Here is a 15,412-nt window from a genome sequence, read left to right as displayed (position 1 = left end):
TAGGTGGGTGGCACTTAGCCCCTCCACTTGTTTTCACCTCTCAAAAAACAGTCTTGACTAATGGGACTTCTGCTCCTTTAAATCACAATCTCGCGGCTGTGGGTGGCCGGCTGAGCTTCTCCAGTACAGAAGAGACGAGATCCCTCGTGCAAGGTGCCCCTATCACAGCAGCCGGTGATGACGCGGCCCCTCAGGCCGGCACTCGAGGGGTAGTGCGTACCCTTGCCCTATTTGTACTACAGGAGGGAGAGGGGGCACTGTGACCCCACACTCCTGAAAAGCAGACAGTGAACTTAGAGGGGGAGCCCGCGAGTGGTGCATGCGCGCTTGGAGCAAGAGGCGAGCCCGCCAGTGGTGCGCGCGCTTGGAGCAGGAGGTGAGGCCGCCAGTGGTGCGCGCGCATGCGCTTGGGAGAGCAGTCCTCACTATTCAAGCACTGCACTCGTGCTTGTGGTGTGCCGCTGCTCACTACCACAAGGTGGATGCCACCACAGGCAGGAGTGCAGTGCTTGCAAAAAGAAGACCGATGGCTAAAGGCCCTCCTAGGGCAGTGCATGTGCGCTGCCTAGGCGAGACCTAAAGCGAGTGACTGACAAGCTGGTGAACTGGGTTCGAGTCTCAGCGAAGGCTCTACATTATGTTATTCTGAGCAAATTTCTGTAAAGGAATTAGTGCTCATGTAAAGCACTTTAATACTTTTGTTTGAATTATATAAAAAAATAAAAAGGAATGAAAGGAGAAGTGCTTGCAGGTTCGCTAAGTGGGGGGAGTGAAGTCTAAATAAAGCATGTTTGGATGTGAGGGCGATCTCACATCCGAAGGGCGTGCTAAAAGCTCACAGAGTAGATACAGCATGTCTCAAAGGCAGCACATGCGCTGCCTAGGCAAGACCTAACAAAATGACGGATGGAAAAGTACTCTAACCCCCAGTTGAACTGTTAGTCAACCCTTCAAAATGGTAACACTTGTAGCACTACATATGTTTTGGTCTGATCGGAGACCTTAATCTGTTGAAAAAAAAAATATAGGACCCCAGTGCTTTTCTTAGTTACCCATCAGCAGTGCTATTGAATTCTGTTGCTGTATACTATAGTTACCTAGTCGTCAACCCACCTCATTCCTCTTTCTTCCACCACCCTAAACTTCCTGTCTCTTTGTCACTTTATTGCAGATTCTTTTTCACACCTTTGTTTTTTCCCTTTGTGACTGTTTCTATATTTTTATCTTCATAATCCTTTCTAGCTGTGAGTCAAAGTCCTGGTAAAAACGAGTGCCACTTCCCAGCTCCAACCACCAGCATATATAAATCAGTGATCGTTGTGAAGTGCAGTATGATTCCTTACAGCACTTCAGTTTGAGACTCAGATATGGGCAATTAAGGGCCATAGGAAGGTTTCTATTGAAATAATCCCATGTATGGCTAGCTAGACTCAATATGAACCTCGGGGCATTCAGCTGCATCACTTCTGAGCTTCTCTATGCCATTACAAACAAGAAACAACCATAAACAAATCAGTGTTGTCACTTCCCCAAAAGCGCCAGGCCAGCTCCAAAACAAATTGTTTATAAATGATATATACTACTCAGGGACTTTCATTCCAGGCATAAAAAGTAAGAAAAATCAAAATGTTCACTCCATATTTCTTAAGCTTGACAACACCTTCTTGCAGTGATGTGTGTAGTAAAAATGCAGACTTATTTTTTAAAATCAGCGTTTGATAATCTCTATTTTTTGGTGCCTAATGTGCTGTTTGAATGTAATACTAGTTGGAGCTAGAACATTTAGTGTTAATCAGCTGAATACCGGTTAAATAATATTTAGGAATATATATGGTTCTTGTTTACCAGGGTGTAAACATTCCAAGCGTGTTTGGAAGAAAATTAACTCAGCAGAAAGAAATATATGATGAAATATTCAGTCTGGACGCTAAGCAGGGGTTCTGAGCATATACTTTGCCTTCTGATAATCCATGCGGTTGTTAAACATCTGAGGTATACTTAAACTTACACACTATAGTGGATGTGATTAAAACTGAAAGAAAACCGATAGCTGAAGCCCCCGTTACAGGTGAGAGCCTATGTGTACGACCTACCACGTTAGAAATACATCCTTTGTTTATTTTGAGCATTTATCATATTGAGTCAGTGATTTGGAAACTAAACTGGATACAAATTAAAACTTTAAGCTAGATACAAAAATGGTGTACTCCATTTAGTGTCAGACATTTAAAAAAATCTATTTATTGCCTTTGATATTAAACAAAGGATATGTTAAATGTTATAAAAATACAACTCTGAATGATGTCCCTGCATTATTATAAACATGAAATGGACCTGAAGTTAGAACCCTTGCATTTGTTTCTTGCAGCATACCCCGCCATCCACTGTCTCAGACCTGTTTACAGATTTCAGGAGTGGCCAGGTGCTGTTGGACCTACTTGAAGTACTCACTGGTGAACGCTTGGTAAGAATGGCTTAAATAGTGCCGGACTGAACACCTGCAATGCTAACATTTTGAGTAACTAACTTAGCTTTTCCCTTTTCTGTTTCAGCCTCGTGAGAAAGGGCAGAATGTATTCCAATGTAGGAGCAATGTGGAATCTGCTTTAAATTTTTTAAAGGCAAAATCGGTAAGGCCAGTTGATCTAAGTTTGATCTACCTCATTCGGCACTTCTTTCACGCTAATTATTATGTTCCTGTTTTATTTAGATCAAGATCGTAAATATTCACGTTGCTGACATCATTGAAGGAAAACCTTCCATTGTGCTTGGTCTTATCTGGATAATCATATTACATTTTCATGTGAGTATAGTAGGTGGTGCAATTGTGTGAGGCATGTGTCCACAGTGGAGTTAGGGTACATTGTGGAGGGCACTAGAGGAGGCAAAGCACGTGCTTAAACTGGAAGCCTGTTCTGCTGTTGATGAACAAAAAATGATTCCTGATTTCCAGATTCCAAACTTTTTATGCATTCAGACCATTGGAAGTGTAATGTGTGCGTTAATAGATTCAACAGGTATATAACATTTTTATATCCAACGTATATAAATAAAAAAGAAAAACTGCAGCGTGTTTTAGATGAAAAATATATGCATTACTATACATTGTTTCTATATTTCCTCGTGAATGTCCCTGCCTTTTATTTACTGTTCTGTTGACATTCTGTAACCCTGTCTGTCCCTTCCACACTAAAAATTAATTGTTTGGCTTATGACAGGATGGCCTTGGTCCTCAGACATTCTTCAAAGATGATTGTATGGTTGTAGTACTACTACAGGCTATCCCTGTGAACCACCTAATCCTGCCCTCAGCCTTTTAGAGCTTTAGTCACAGGCACAGAATCAAACCCCCTCTCTCCAGTCTGGGACAGCATCCTAGTGCTGGTCAACTCCAACTTGATTTAGCTACGTCTCCGGCTTTCTACCAAATATAACACTACCTTCTATTGCCATCATGAGCCTATTATAAGCACCATTATGAACTCCAGATTGTATCTTGGTCTGAGCTTTTCACTGCCTTACAGAAGGCCAGGTTAGACAGACTGCATAAAGTTCAAAACTCTGTCACCAGATTGCCTCTGCCCTCACAAGACCTGACGGAATCACCCTACCCCTAGTTTGTCACTTCTGACACTCCATCAATGTTAGAGTCAAGTTCAGAAAGATGTACCTCAACTTTAGGTGCCTTGTAGTGAATAATATGCTTCATTCCACTTCATGATACTACCCTATCATCCTAACAGATCTCTTAATGTAACCAATAGTGTGCCCCTTGCCAAAATTCAAGTTCATCTTAATTGGTAGAGGAGACAGACACTACTCCCTGCAAGCTGTGTAGTTGGGAAAGGTATAAAAGCAGCACTTATTTCCCACCCATCATGCTTAAGACGCTACAACACATAGCCCTTGAAATGTGAACCCTGATCTGTCCAAACTCTTGGACTTCTCTTAATTTTTAAGTTTGTGCATCTACCCACCCCTAGGTGCATGGTTTGCCCCCTGCCCTGTGTATGCATATTAGCACAATTAAGTTATGTAGAGTTGTTAAATAAAGGTAATAGTCAGGGAAACCTGCATTGTACCAAAATGTAATACACTTTAGAATGCTTGTATCCAAACAAGCATTCAGTCATTGAGACAAAACAATATGAGGTGGAAGGCTTAATGGGGAAACACAAATGTAAATAGGTACACTAAAAATGACTCATGAGCTCCATTTTAAACCCTCGCTACCTGCCAACACAAGCCACGTGGCATAATTGATTTAGTCTTATCGATACTAAGCACTCTTGAAATAGGCTGGTATTTCCACCCCCATCACCCCCAGAGTAAATGACATCTGGAGTACCTATAGTAGTTACAATAGTTTATTTCGGAAAAAACATTCCTTAACAAAAACACAGCATAATTCAACTCGCAGAAATAAATTGATACCTGATGAATCACTTGTCTTACATAAACTGTACAAATCGTAATATAAACAGCATACAATTTTTACAAACTATCCACTTTAGGTATGTTAAATATCATTAGTTAATCTCTATGTAGACTGACAATAAAAGCCTAAATATACCAAGGCTAATCACCAGCCGTGACCGGTACAGATAAGAGTGGTGGAGCGGTGGAGCTGGGCGCAGGGGGAGGTTGACATACGACGGGATAGGGAAAATAAAATAAATAAAACCACTTACTTTGCGCTCACCTCCTCTCTGACTCGACTCAGTTGTTCTAAGGGCTACATCCTGAAATACTGGTACAATTGATGTTCTTTTAGGGAGAAGTAAAAGAGACCTTATAAAATTATTCTCCCCTAATGTCAAATTATCAACCCTGTCTAGTCCCCAAGGCTCAGATCCATTCATGGCTGCCGCCTGTGCTTTGTACCTCAATAGCAGGGAAAATGTATGACCACTGCACTATGTTGATGCACAACTCTGCGCTTCTGTGTCTGTGGAGTCTAGGATAGCCTGCTATCGAGCATTATGTCTAGATAACTCGATTGAGGCTCTTCTACTGGAAACATAAATCCCCTGTGTAGGTCTTGTGGGGTCTAATCAACATATATTAGTCTTTTTTAGATTAATTTCTAAGCCTTTTTCCTCAAAGTAAGCATTACATTTATTAGGAAGTGTCTGCAAATCCCTTGAAGTCAGGAGAGTATTATCTGTCAATAGCAGGGGATGTACAGGGGTCCCGTCTAACTTAGGGAGGTCACTGGTGCACACAGAAAGGGCCAATATGATATCATTCATATACAATGTAAAAAGTGTGGATGCGAGCACACATCCACATCTGACTCCCCTGCTTATACTTATGCAGTTAGTTAATTCCCCCTGAGGCCCCCATCGTACTTGAGCAAAATTGTTGATGTGGATTTGGGGGAACACAATGTTTCTTAGAGAGTTCCATAGTTGCCCCCTATGCACTAAATCAAAGGCCGACCGCAGGTTGACAAAAGCTATGTAAAGAAGACCATCTTTCAGCTTTGTATATTTTCAAAATATAAGAGTTAGTCTAAACACCTGGTATACTGTGATTACTTTTGCATTGACACCTGCCTTAAAGGATTTCATAATATTGTTATCTGCCATTCATGCTAAAAGCCTATTTAAAATTTGCTTAGCATAAATCTTCTGTCTATTATCCAAAAAGGCTTATAGGTCTGTAGTTAGCGGCATCATGTCTATTACCTTTTTTATTGTTAGGAATCATTTCTGCTCCCTTCCATGAATCAGGGGCCGGGGCACCAGCAGCTATAGAGTTGCACAACATGTTCACATAAGGGGCCCATACAGATAAATAATGTCGATAAAGATCCACCTGTATTGTGCCCGGGCCAGGAGCTTTCCCCTGTTTGAGACAATGTTGTCTCATCCATAGTGTATGGAACTAGGGTTGGCTCAGCTACATCGAGACAATCATTCTGCTATGAGTCTGGTAGCAAAAGGAATTGATCTTCATCTAACCCAAGTGGGTAGTGTTTTGATCAATGATCAGCCTAGTCAAAGGGATAGCGAAAACATTCTTGATACCTGTGTGATTTTTTTTTACAAAATGTGGTCTTTTTCCCGCACTTAGCAGCCTCAATCAGAACCTGCACATTTCTATCATCCCAATTTCTCTTAGCTGTAGTCAGTGTCTTCTTATACTGAGTCTGTGCCACGTGGACCTCCAGGGGTAATTTTGATTTTAGGGCCACAACCAAAGTCTTCTTGGCTAGCTGAAAATGCTTTAAGTACGATGGATTCTTTGAAAAAATATTGCTTGACGCTTTGGCCAAGGTCTTAGGGGGGCTCTAGTGAAGTACGGCCTTATTCTTTCAACTAGCGAATGATGTATGCCAACTATAGGATCGCAGAAAGAGAAAGGAGAATAAAAGGACTCATAATGGTTAGAACTTTCTGTCAATAGCTCTAAGATGCCTACAATTTTTGGCCTCTTTAAGCATCTACGATCATTACTTTCAAGTGGGGTAAAGTTCTGTGATCCTGAGTAGGAGCCTGAATTCTCAACCAGGTATCCAGTCATAGCTATGTTTAGAGGATAGTGGTTCCTGCAGTCTATCATGAAGTCTACCATCTTATCCCACAGAGTAAGCCCTAGCAATATATAATACATTTTTGAGCTGGTAGAACCCCTTTTTAAAGTATGGAGGCTTGGGGTGCCTGATTTGGACCTGCCATTGCAGGCCCGGAATCCATGCTCAGCAGAAAAAAGATCCATCTCAATAGCAACCAACGTACCCAGGACCGTGTGAGTAGAGTCAATCAATGGTATGCCCTGCAATTCATCCTCCTTCTCTGTGATCAACTCAAGTCCAAATATGGGCTCAAATGTGATGTTAAAGTACTCCCTGTTATTACCATGCCCTTTGGATTTACAAAATTCAAGAATTTCTCCAATTGGACAAGAATACTAGGCTCCTTGTTCGTTCTATTTGGTCTAATGTATAGGTTAAAGAGGTACAATGTATGACCTTTGGATGTATGTACTCTTAACTCTAAAATATCAAATATTAGAAGAGTCAATATGCAAGATTTTGATCCACACCTTCAGAGTTCATTTAAGACATATAATGAGTCCCCCTGATACCTTGCCCCATGGATAGGGCACTACATTTACATAAACGGTCTTATAACCTGGTTTATGGGGAGGCACTAGAGCCCAAGTTTCCTGAAAAAGGCAAAAATTAAGTTTATCTATATAGTGCTGCCATTCCGGGTCTATACATTTTTGCCTTAGGTCCTCAACATTCCAAGAAACTACTTTAATCACCTAATTAGATGGATTTCCCTCTACAACAAGGGACTTGATACCAACAGCAGCATCAGTAATAGAATCAAGCGATTTTTTATTATGCAAGGCTTCTGCCATAGTGGACTCCATGTCAAACTTTAGATTTGGGACTATCCCCCAAAGAAGGGGGAAGTTCGTAGTGGGAGGAATTATATGCTGCGCGTGTGTGGTTGGTATCAACAGTCAATCAGTGGACTGCAAATTTGGTGCTTCCTCACATCTGTTTAATGTTAGACCTGGACCCTTAGCAGGGACTGCTGCACAATTTATGTTAGATGAAGTATTTACATGTATTGACTCTAATGTTGCTACATTTTGAACAGTTATTAGCCTTTCATCCCATGATAGGCCTGGTGTGCCAAGGTTCAGTTTAGATTGTAGGGAAGTAAACTTCAACGGTGCTGATATTAGCTCCAGGGAAATAAGGCCATCTACCATTTCCGGAGTTCTCAAAAATAGTCTGATGTTATCCTTCCCACCACTGTTACTCTTGGCGCTCAGCACTTAATATATCGTCCATTACTAACGACAAACGCTGGTGTTCATACCTTATCCAAATGTATGATTTTATTTATTAGTGAGTTACTGTCTTCCCTTGTGTTCTGATGTAGTTTTGGGACGTTAGTTGGATAAACTATATGTTCTGTTTTAGTCTGCGAGGTGAAATAATTAGCTCAAGCACTTGATCGGTGGAGTGGATCTATATAGCATATGTGATCTGTTGGTAAAGAACTCTGGGTGTGAGTCTTCAGATAAACCCTAAAGAGAGGAGCTGTAACCGGGTCATGGTGTACCAAAAATAGGGTGTTGTTTTATTTTATAATGGCATCTTGTTCTCTCGGTACCACTAGCCTCTAGTCTATTCCCCCTGCTAAACTGAGAAACTCTTGAACCCAACCCCTGCACACTGTTAATATAGTGTCCCGTAGCTACGCACCTAGGCATATGTCTCAGGTCCCTAATTGTTGCTCTCTGGGGCTGGGCCATATCAACAACTTTCTTTTATTGTTCAGTAGTTGCAATTTGGCTAGGGAGGGGATTAACACCAGGTCCTACTCTCTGGGCTTGGAAACTCAGCATCAGTGTTCTCACCAGACCTTTCAGTTCTCTAATCTCATCTGCCAGTAGCTCAATTCTGGTAGTGAGTTCCCTCACAGATTGGTGTGTCTGAATGTTATTAGTCGGATGATTTACCAAAGGTCTGGCTCTATATGTTCCAAAGAGGCCAGGGAAGAGAATCTATTAGTACAAGGGACAGAGCAATGTATTTCCACCACTTTGGTTAGTACTTGATTGTCGGATGTCAACTTTTCACTCAAAGGGGCAACAGTCATTTGAGTGATAGTGGACACTATGTGCCTCTGAATGTCAGTGGTTGATGGTCCTGCCAATTGCCCCATAGACGATGAACTAGGGCCGGACAAATGACTTGGAATATACTGCTGCTTTGGAGTGCATTTCTTATAAAATCTTGTGATCATCATGATTTTGATTTTATCCGGCAGCATAGTCTCTACCTCAACAATAAGATTGTCTATTTCTGCCAAAGTACAATTATCCCCTGCACTCTTTCTTACTTTGGAAGTTTTCCCCTGCCCAGTGGTGCTTCTGATGCCTTGTGGTTAACCATGGTCACAGAACCGGATAGGAATGGGGCTACCAGCAAAGGTTTTCCTTCTTAAACAAGTCTTGCTTAATACCTGTGAAGATTTAAAGGTTCCTTAGGCTTGTTACTTGAATGTGACATGTGCATGACAAAATCACAGTTATATAAGTATCCCCAGAACCAAAGACCACCTTACTCATCTTGGTACTAATCGAATCCAACAGAATAAAAACAGCATCCTCAGCAAATGTAGGGCCACCGGTGCTCGGTTATCAAATGTTCTTTAAAAGCAAAATAAACTTGAAAATAAACTCATTTTTTAGCAGCCAGGGCCAAATAATACATTAATGTAGAATCAAGCAGAAGTCAATAATTATACAGTAGACTTGGCTTTACGTACGTCGACTCAACACAGAGTGGTCAGGGTTCCATGATTACTATAGGAGGGAAAAAGCCCCTACAATTAAGTGGAACAAGCTCATAGTCTAAGGAGTCCTCATAGGGACCATTGTATCACAAAAAAATGTTTTAAACCAAGTTGTCATACTTGTAATCGCCGTGCAAGATACATATGCCCAGGGGAAAAAAACAAAGAGAAGTAGACTTGACCAGCCACCTCTGGGTAATTACGGGTAAGGATGGCCCCCCCCTTGGCCTGAGCTTTGCCCAGGCATGTCCCACACAGTGGTGATGCTTCAAGCGCTATATAGCATGACAGGGGCATTTGCTCCTCCTTCACTCTTCCTCTGGGCTGAGAACACCGGACCTGGCGTAATGTAGTCTGTAGTATGAAGTTCCCACAAAGAGCATGGCGTCCCACGCAGCGAGGATGCTTCAAGCACTATATAGCACAATGGGGGCACTTGCTCCTCCTTCCCCCTTCCACTGGCCTGAGAATACTGAACCTAGGATGGTGTAGTCTGGAGTATGAAGTTCCAGTCCCCACAAAAAGTATGGCGTCCCATGCAGCGGTGATGCTTCCAGCGTTGTATAGCAAGAAGGGGGCACCAGGGGTACCTGTAAATCCTGGGGTGGAGAAAATCCATACCATTGTCAGTTTGATCCCTCAGGGTTCTCTATGAAATGAAGAATTTCTGGATAATTCTGGATCCAGGTCCCTTAATAATGCCTCATTCTGTAAAGGAACTTTCACGTAGTGACTTAGGCTGCTTTGAGCAGCAATACCTCTGTTTGAAAATATACATATCTACAGTGTTCCTGAGGATCTCAGAATGATGATCGGGCTGATAACTGATGATATCAGCCACATCAGAATTAAGTGGTCACTTGTCAAGAGAGCTGTCTGAGCTGTGAATCTGATTGGCAATAGGGACATGGAACAGTACACACCCTATGCCCCACTTATGGTTCTGCATTTTCTCTTTTCGTAGATTCAAAAGCTGGCCTCAAGTCTTGAGGCTTCTTACAGTCAGTCATTGCCTGAGAGTGTCAGCAACCTTGATGCATCACCAACTGCAAGTCCAGCAGCAAAGCAGAAGGAAAATATAAAGTCGAAATGGAAGATGTCTGCAAAAAAAGCTCTGCTCTTATGGGTGAAGGATCGATGTACAGGGTAAGCTACTTTGTTTTTTTATTTTTAGTGTTTTGTTTTTTGTATGAAGCGATTTATAATCGCAGCATGAACCTCAGTAAATGTACCTGTGTAAATGTACTCTTACACTTGGTAGTAAGTTTCCTACTTTTAACAAGTCACAGTAACTTTACTACTTTTGGATAGTCACCATTTCGATGTTAAAGTTAGCATAAAGTGTAGATTTACATGTCTCCAAACCTTAATACGCCCACTGGAGCCTAATTTACTTGCGTACGGTTACTATTACTAACTTTTCACATGTAGTCAGAGTTCTTTGCCATGGGGGAATAGATCTCCCTATGGTAAAGTATGGGAAAAATGAAAAAGTTTATAAAATTATAGTAGTAGTAAAATAGTAAATGTATTTTTATGATAAATCTTAATGTGAATTAACATATATATTTTTTAAATAAATAAATAAACTACTGCACTATCACTTAGTTTTGAATCAAATATTAAATTGACTTAAAATACATTAAATTAAAATAATTTATTGAAAGATTTATTACAAATAATTTCCCTAAAGTAAAAGCTTTATATTTTATTAGTATGTATTAACAATTGCTAAAACTTATTTATATAATTAATTCCAAGTAAGTTAAGCATCTTTTAAATATTTGCATTTAGTTTTATATGTAAAAGTTGTTCAAATATATTATGCAAAATAATATTCTTTATTGACATATATATATATATATATATATATATATATATATATATATATATATATATATATATATATATATATATAATTGTTTAAACATTAAATTAAATATATATGTATGTTTAAATTGTAAAATACATTTATTTAATTGAAAGTTATTTCCCATGGGGTTCTATTTAAACGCCAAGTCTTCAGTATTGACCATGTGTCAACTGGGCTTACTCCAGGCCTGAGCCAGAGCATATTTATGACTGTTTTTCGTTATGTTTGGCTCTAATAATTATAGAAGTGCAGTTTGGCAATGGGTTTACTCTTTTGCAGGTGGATGCATGACCCTCCCTACACTCCCTCCCCCCCCCAAAAAAAAAAACACCTTCCATTTAGTAGCAAGTGGTCCCTGTTTTCCAAGCACTCTCCTATTCCTCCCACATTCCCTAATGAAATAGGTGTACATATATGGAGCTTTCTGCAGTCGTGTGGATGAAGATGGGAAAGGTAACATTGAAATCCTCAGTGTGTAGGTTTTTGAACAGCATTTTGTAGTGCATGAGTAATTGGTCAGATTTGTTCGTTGCCTACTCTTTGACCTTTCTGCTAGGATTACCAAATGTGGAGCATGATGTGTGTGGAAGTGACGCTCAGTCAATAGGAGCTGAAAGTAGTACTAATTTCAAAGAATCTTACTCCACATAGCAAGGAATTTTTCTCACTCTGGGTATGGGAGAATTTATAAGTAACCATCACAAAGCAGGCTATACCTCTGTATTTATAGAGCATGGTGTCTTGGTTCAAGCTTTGCACCCCACAACATTCATATCTTCAATGAATCACCATGAAATGTCAAGTTGATATTGGTTGCTGTGTAAATGCCTTTGTGTGCTGTAGGAACTACAGATTAGGAAAAAAGAATACTCCATGCTGCGATAACAAGAAATGAGTAGTGCTTTCACAATAGTCTTCCTACTGAAGAATCTGAGCAGTGGCGGCTGGTCAACTTTGAAAGTTGTTGGATGTGAATACCCATGAGTTCATAGGAAAGGAGTTTAACCCCAGAAAATGTCAATACTACCATTTGTACATTTTATAGAAAAGTTTCCACATGAATCGGAGGAAAATCCACGGATTTTTTCAGGTCACTTACAAATAGTTACAATATATTCATAGTGTGCTCGGCAATTCAAAAGCCCTGTCCTCATTGAAGTGTTGATTCTTCATCCTCCTTAAGAGCACATTCGATTAATGATGACCTCAGCAATTAATTTTTCAGTATAGTTTCCTCCGAATTTGTATGAAGAGTGACAGGTACTACAGGCACTGAAAACAAATCTGTGAAAACAGTCACGCGTGTTCAGTGTGTTTTTTTATGTAGCATCTCTAGGTGTTATGACTGAGAATCTATTCGGAAGTAGCCATGAGTAAAAATTAAAAGCTATGCAAAATTTAAAAGCTCAGGATATAGACCCCTGAGGTAGATAGATCTTACAAGCTAATAAAGCAACCCGACCACATTTGCTGTAATTAAGCTCCAGTAGCAACAGCAATGCTAAACAAAATCAGAGCAAGCTGCACCATGCGGTGCACAAGAGTGCACAGCCATTTGAGTTTATTTTGCGGCCGCTCATGTAGAAAGTCTACTCGAGCGGCAGCAAATCTACTCAAGGAGCTGCCCTCTTACCGTGACCTCCCACAACTGCCCTTGTTAGAAAATCGCAGTAGGGTACGCTAAATCTCTCTCGCATTTTTGGAGTCTTGCAGGGAAACAATTCCACCAAGAGGCTTTTAGCGGAATTTGGTGGAACTCTGCGATACAAGAGTAACTCAGAGTCGACAAATTCAGCCAATCCTACAGATGGAATGAAGTATTCCACCCATTCCTAGTAATGATGTGGCACCATTATGCTGGGGTCAACAAATATGGGGTGGGTAGCCACAATTTTGTCAACAATGGCTACAATTCACCTAGGATAGAAAACATTTTGCCTGTCTGCACCACCAAAATGACAGTGGGATGTAGAATAATGCCATGAATGCCCACAATATTTCAATGTAGGGACAGCCACAATTATATGAGGAATGCTTATAGTATGTTAAGGATATTGGCACCGTTATCCCAGGGCCGCAACTATGACAGTGATAGCCCAGAAGTATGTTAAGGGGTGGTTCTGGTATAGTAGGAGATAGTCAAAGGTATAACAGAGATGTAAACCACAATGTAAGGCCACATTATGTTCCATGGATGACTACCATTATATAAAGAATTCCAACAGTAAGTAAATGTTGGGCAGCACTGTTCTACAGCCATCATAATGCCACAGATAGCTACAATTAGGCCAAGCATGCCCACATTATTTCACGTGTGGCTATGATTATTCCAGAGAATGCTCATAATATGCTGCGGATGGCAACATTATACCACCGTAATGCCATGGACAATTATGTATGTACCCACTATGTCACTGAAAGCCAGTATTGAACCAGGGCTATCACTAAGCCACTGGCAGCCAAAAGCATGTGAAGAATACCCATGATCTGCAAAAAATAGAAACGAATAAGCCAGGGTCACCAAAATGTGTTGGGTATTATTGTGATACCTTCGTCCAGGTTTAGGGTTAGGCAGACAGTGCCTTTAGAGATGCATGTATGTGGTATGTGTGCAGTATATACACCTCGCCAAAGGCAATAGAGCAGAGCGTATAGTCAAAGGCAGGGAGACAGTAAACAAGTGATTTGAGAGGTTGCTGGTTTGTAGACTTGTGTGCATCAGGATCGAGTGTAATTTAAAGAGTTACAAATGTGTTAGCAATGCTAGGTGTATTGCTCCATAATCAGGGGAGTAGGTATTGATAGTGAAGGGGAACAGATAGTGATTTTTCTCTGGAGAAAGTAGTATTTGATCCCACACACTAGACAATGCAGGAGCTCTTTAAGCATTGATTTCCTGCTAGCATGCAAGCCAGCCTGTTGCTGGACCTCTGCACAAAATTACAGGATTAAAAGATCCCCAAGTACAGCTTGTTGATGCTTTTGCCAACACCATGTCATAAAGGTTGATCATAGGCCTCTGCCCAATGCATCGCAAGACGGAGCTTAGTGGTTACTAGGAATGTGGTAGCGGGTGGAGTGAGGGGGTTGGGATCACAAACAGTGAAACAAATGATACATTAACACATGCAGAAGCTCTGCTTACCAAGTCAGCTCATCACTCACTTCACCCATAATGTGGCAGAGGAATTCTTAGATGGTACCACTGACATCCCTTGTGACATTGCATAATAACTTAGGGTTAATGCTACTGATGTCACTGTCGGTATAGTGTTCTTTCTTTCTCTGGATATGTCCTGTAATTGAACGGTGTTGTGTTGGTAAGTCCTGCTATTTATTGATATGTATATTGTATGGTCATCAGCATTGCGTTTGACTGTCAGTTAAGCTTTGCATGGCAGGCATGCGACTTATGATATGCTCAGCTCGCCTCATCTTCCCAATTTCAGAGGTTTTTTAGTTTTGTTAAAAAACAAAACTTTATTTTAACTCTCTTTTTTTAAAGGGCGTTGCTAAGGTTTTTGTAACATATGATGATGTCTTATGAGCAGGAAAAACATTACATTAAAAACGGTTTTTTAGTGAATTTGTTTAGAGGATATCCCAATTCCTGCTGTGCTTAGCCTACAGCCATGTCAAGCAATGGTTAGACATATAGAGTCCAGACAGGGTATCCCTGGAGGTTTTGAGTTCCATATTCTGGGTGCACATCCAGAGAAGGATCAGGAGATGTTTCTTTTTGTTTCTTGATCCTGGGTGGTCAAGAAGTAAGGATTCACCACAATAAAGAGAATGGCTTTCCCCAGATAGGGTGAGGTTTTGACTCAGGTATTTCGAAGTAACACACTGCAGTGTTTTGTGTGCAATGCAGGTAATTTAATTAAGCTTCTAACTTAATTCAGGAGCCAACTGAGAACGATGAGAACTGGAGCAATGGTTAGTGAACCGTCTCACTTCTCATATCAGTTGGCAGCAGTATTGAGGGTTACCTTTATTGGTGCTAGCTGCATTTTAGTATTTCTCCTGAGCAGCATATTACCATAGTTCAGTCTAGGATGGCTAGAGATTGCTGCTGCCAGTCAGTTGATCACTCGGATCACAAGGATCCTACATTCTAGGATATGGGTTTTCCCCATTGCAAAATGGGGAAAATGCTCCCTCTTTTTCAAGTCTAATTTCCTCAGAGAATTTGAGATTCCAGATCTGCAAA

The 15,412-nt window shown here is 40.7% G+C and overlaps 1 protein-coding gene across 1 annotated transcript in view; it reads left to right on the top strand.

Annotated features, from left to right (window-relative positions):
• The window catches only part of SYNE2 (spectrin repeat containing nuclear envelope protein 2), a 1,843,566-nt gene that overhangs the window by 192,463 nt on the left and 1,635,691 nt on the right, over window positions 1-15,412 (top strand). The window contains exons 4-7 of the mRNA XM_078660317.1: window positions 2,369-2,464; window positions 2,553-2,630; window positions 2,711-2,803; window positions 10,294-10,475. Of these exons, the coding sequence (XP_078516443.1) occupies window positions 2,369-2,464; window positions 2,553-2,630; window positions 2,711-2,803; window positions 10,294-10,475 (449 nt within the window). The remainder of the gene's footprint in view (window positions 1-2,368; window positions 2,465-2,552; window positions 2,631-2,710; window positions 2,804-10,293; window positions 10,476-15,412) is intronic.

The sequence above is a fragment of the Lissotriton helveticus genome, chromosome 9 (genome assembly GCF_964261635.1).
Source record: "Lissotriton helveticus chromosome 9, aLisHel1.1, whole genome shotgun sequence".
Classification (NCBI taxonomy): Eukaryota; Metazoa; Chordata; class Amphibia; order Caudata; family Salamandridae; genus Lissotriton; species Lissotriton helveticus.
Note: the sequence above shows the minus strand (reverse complement) of the source record. Positions and strands in the feature narration are given on the sequence as shown.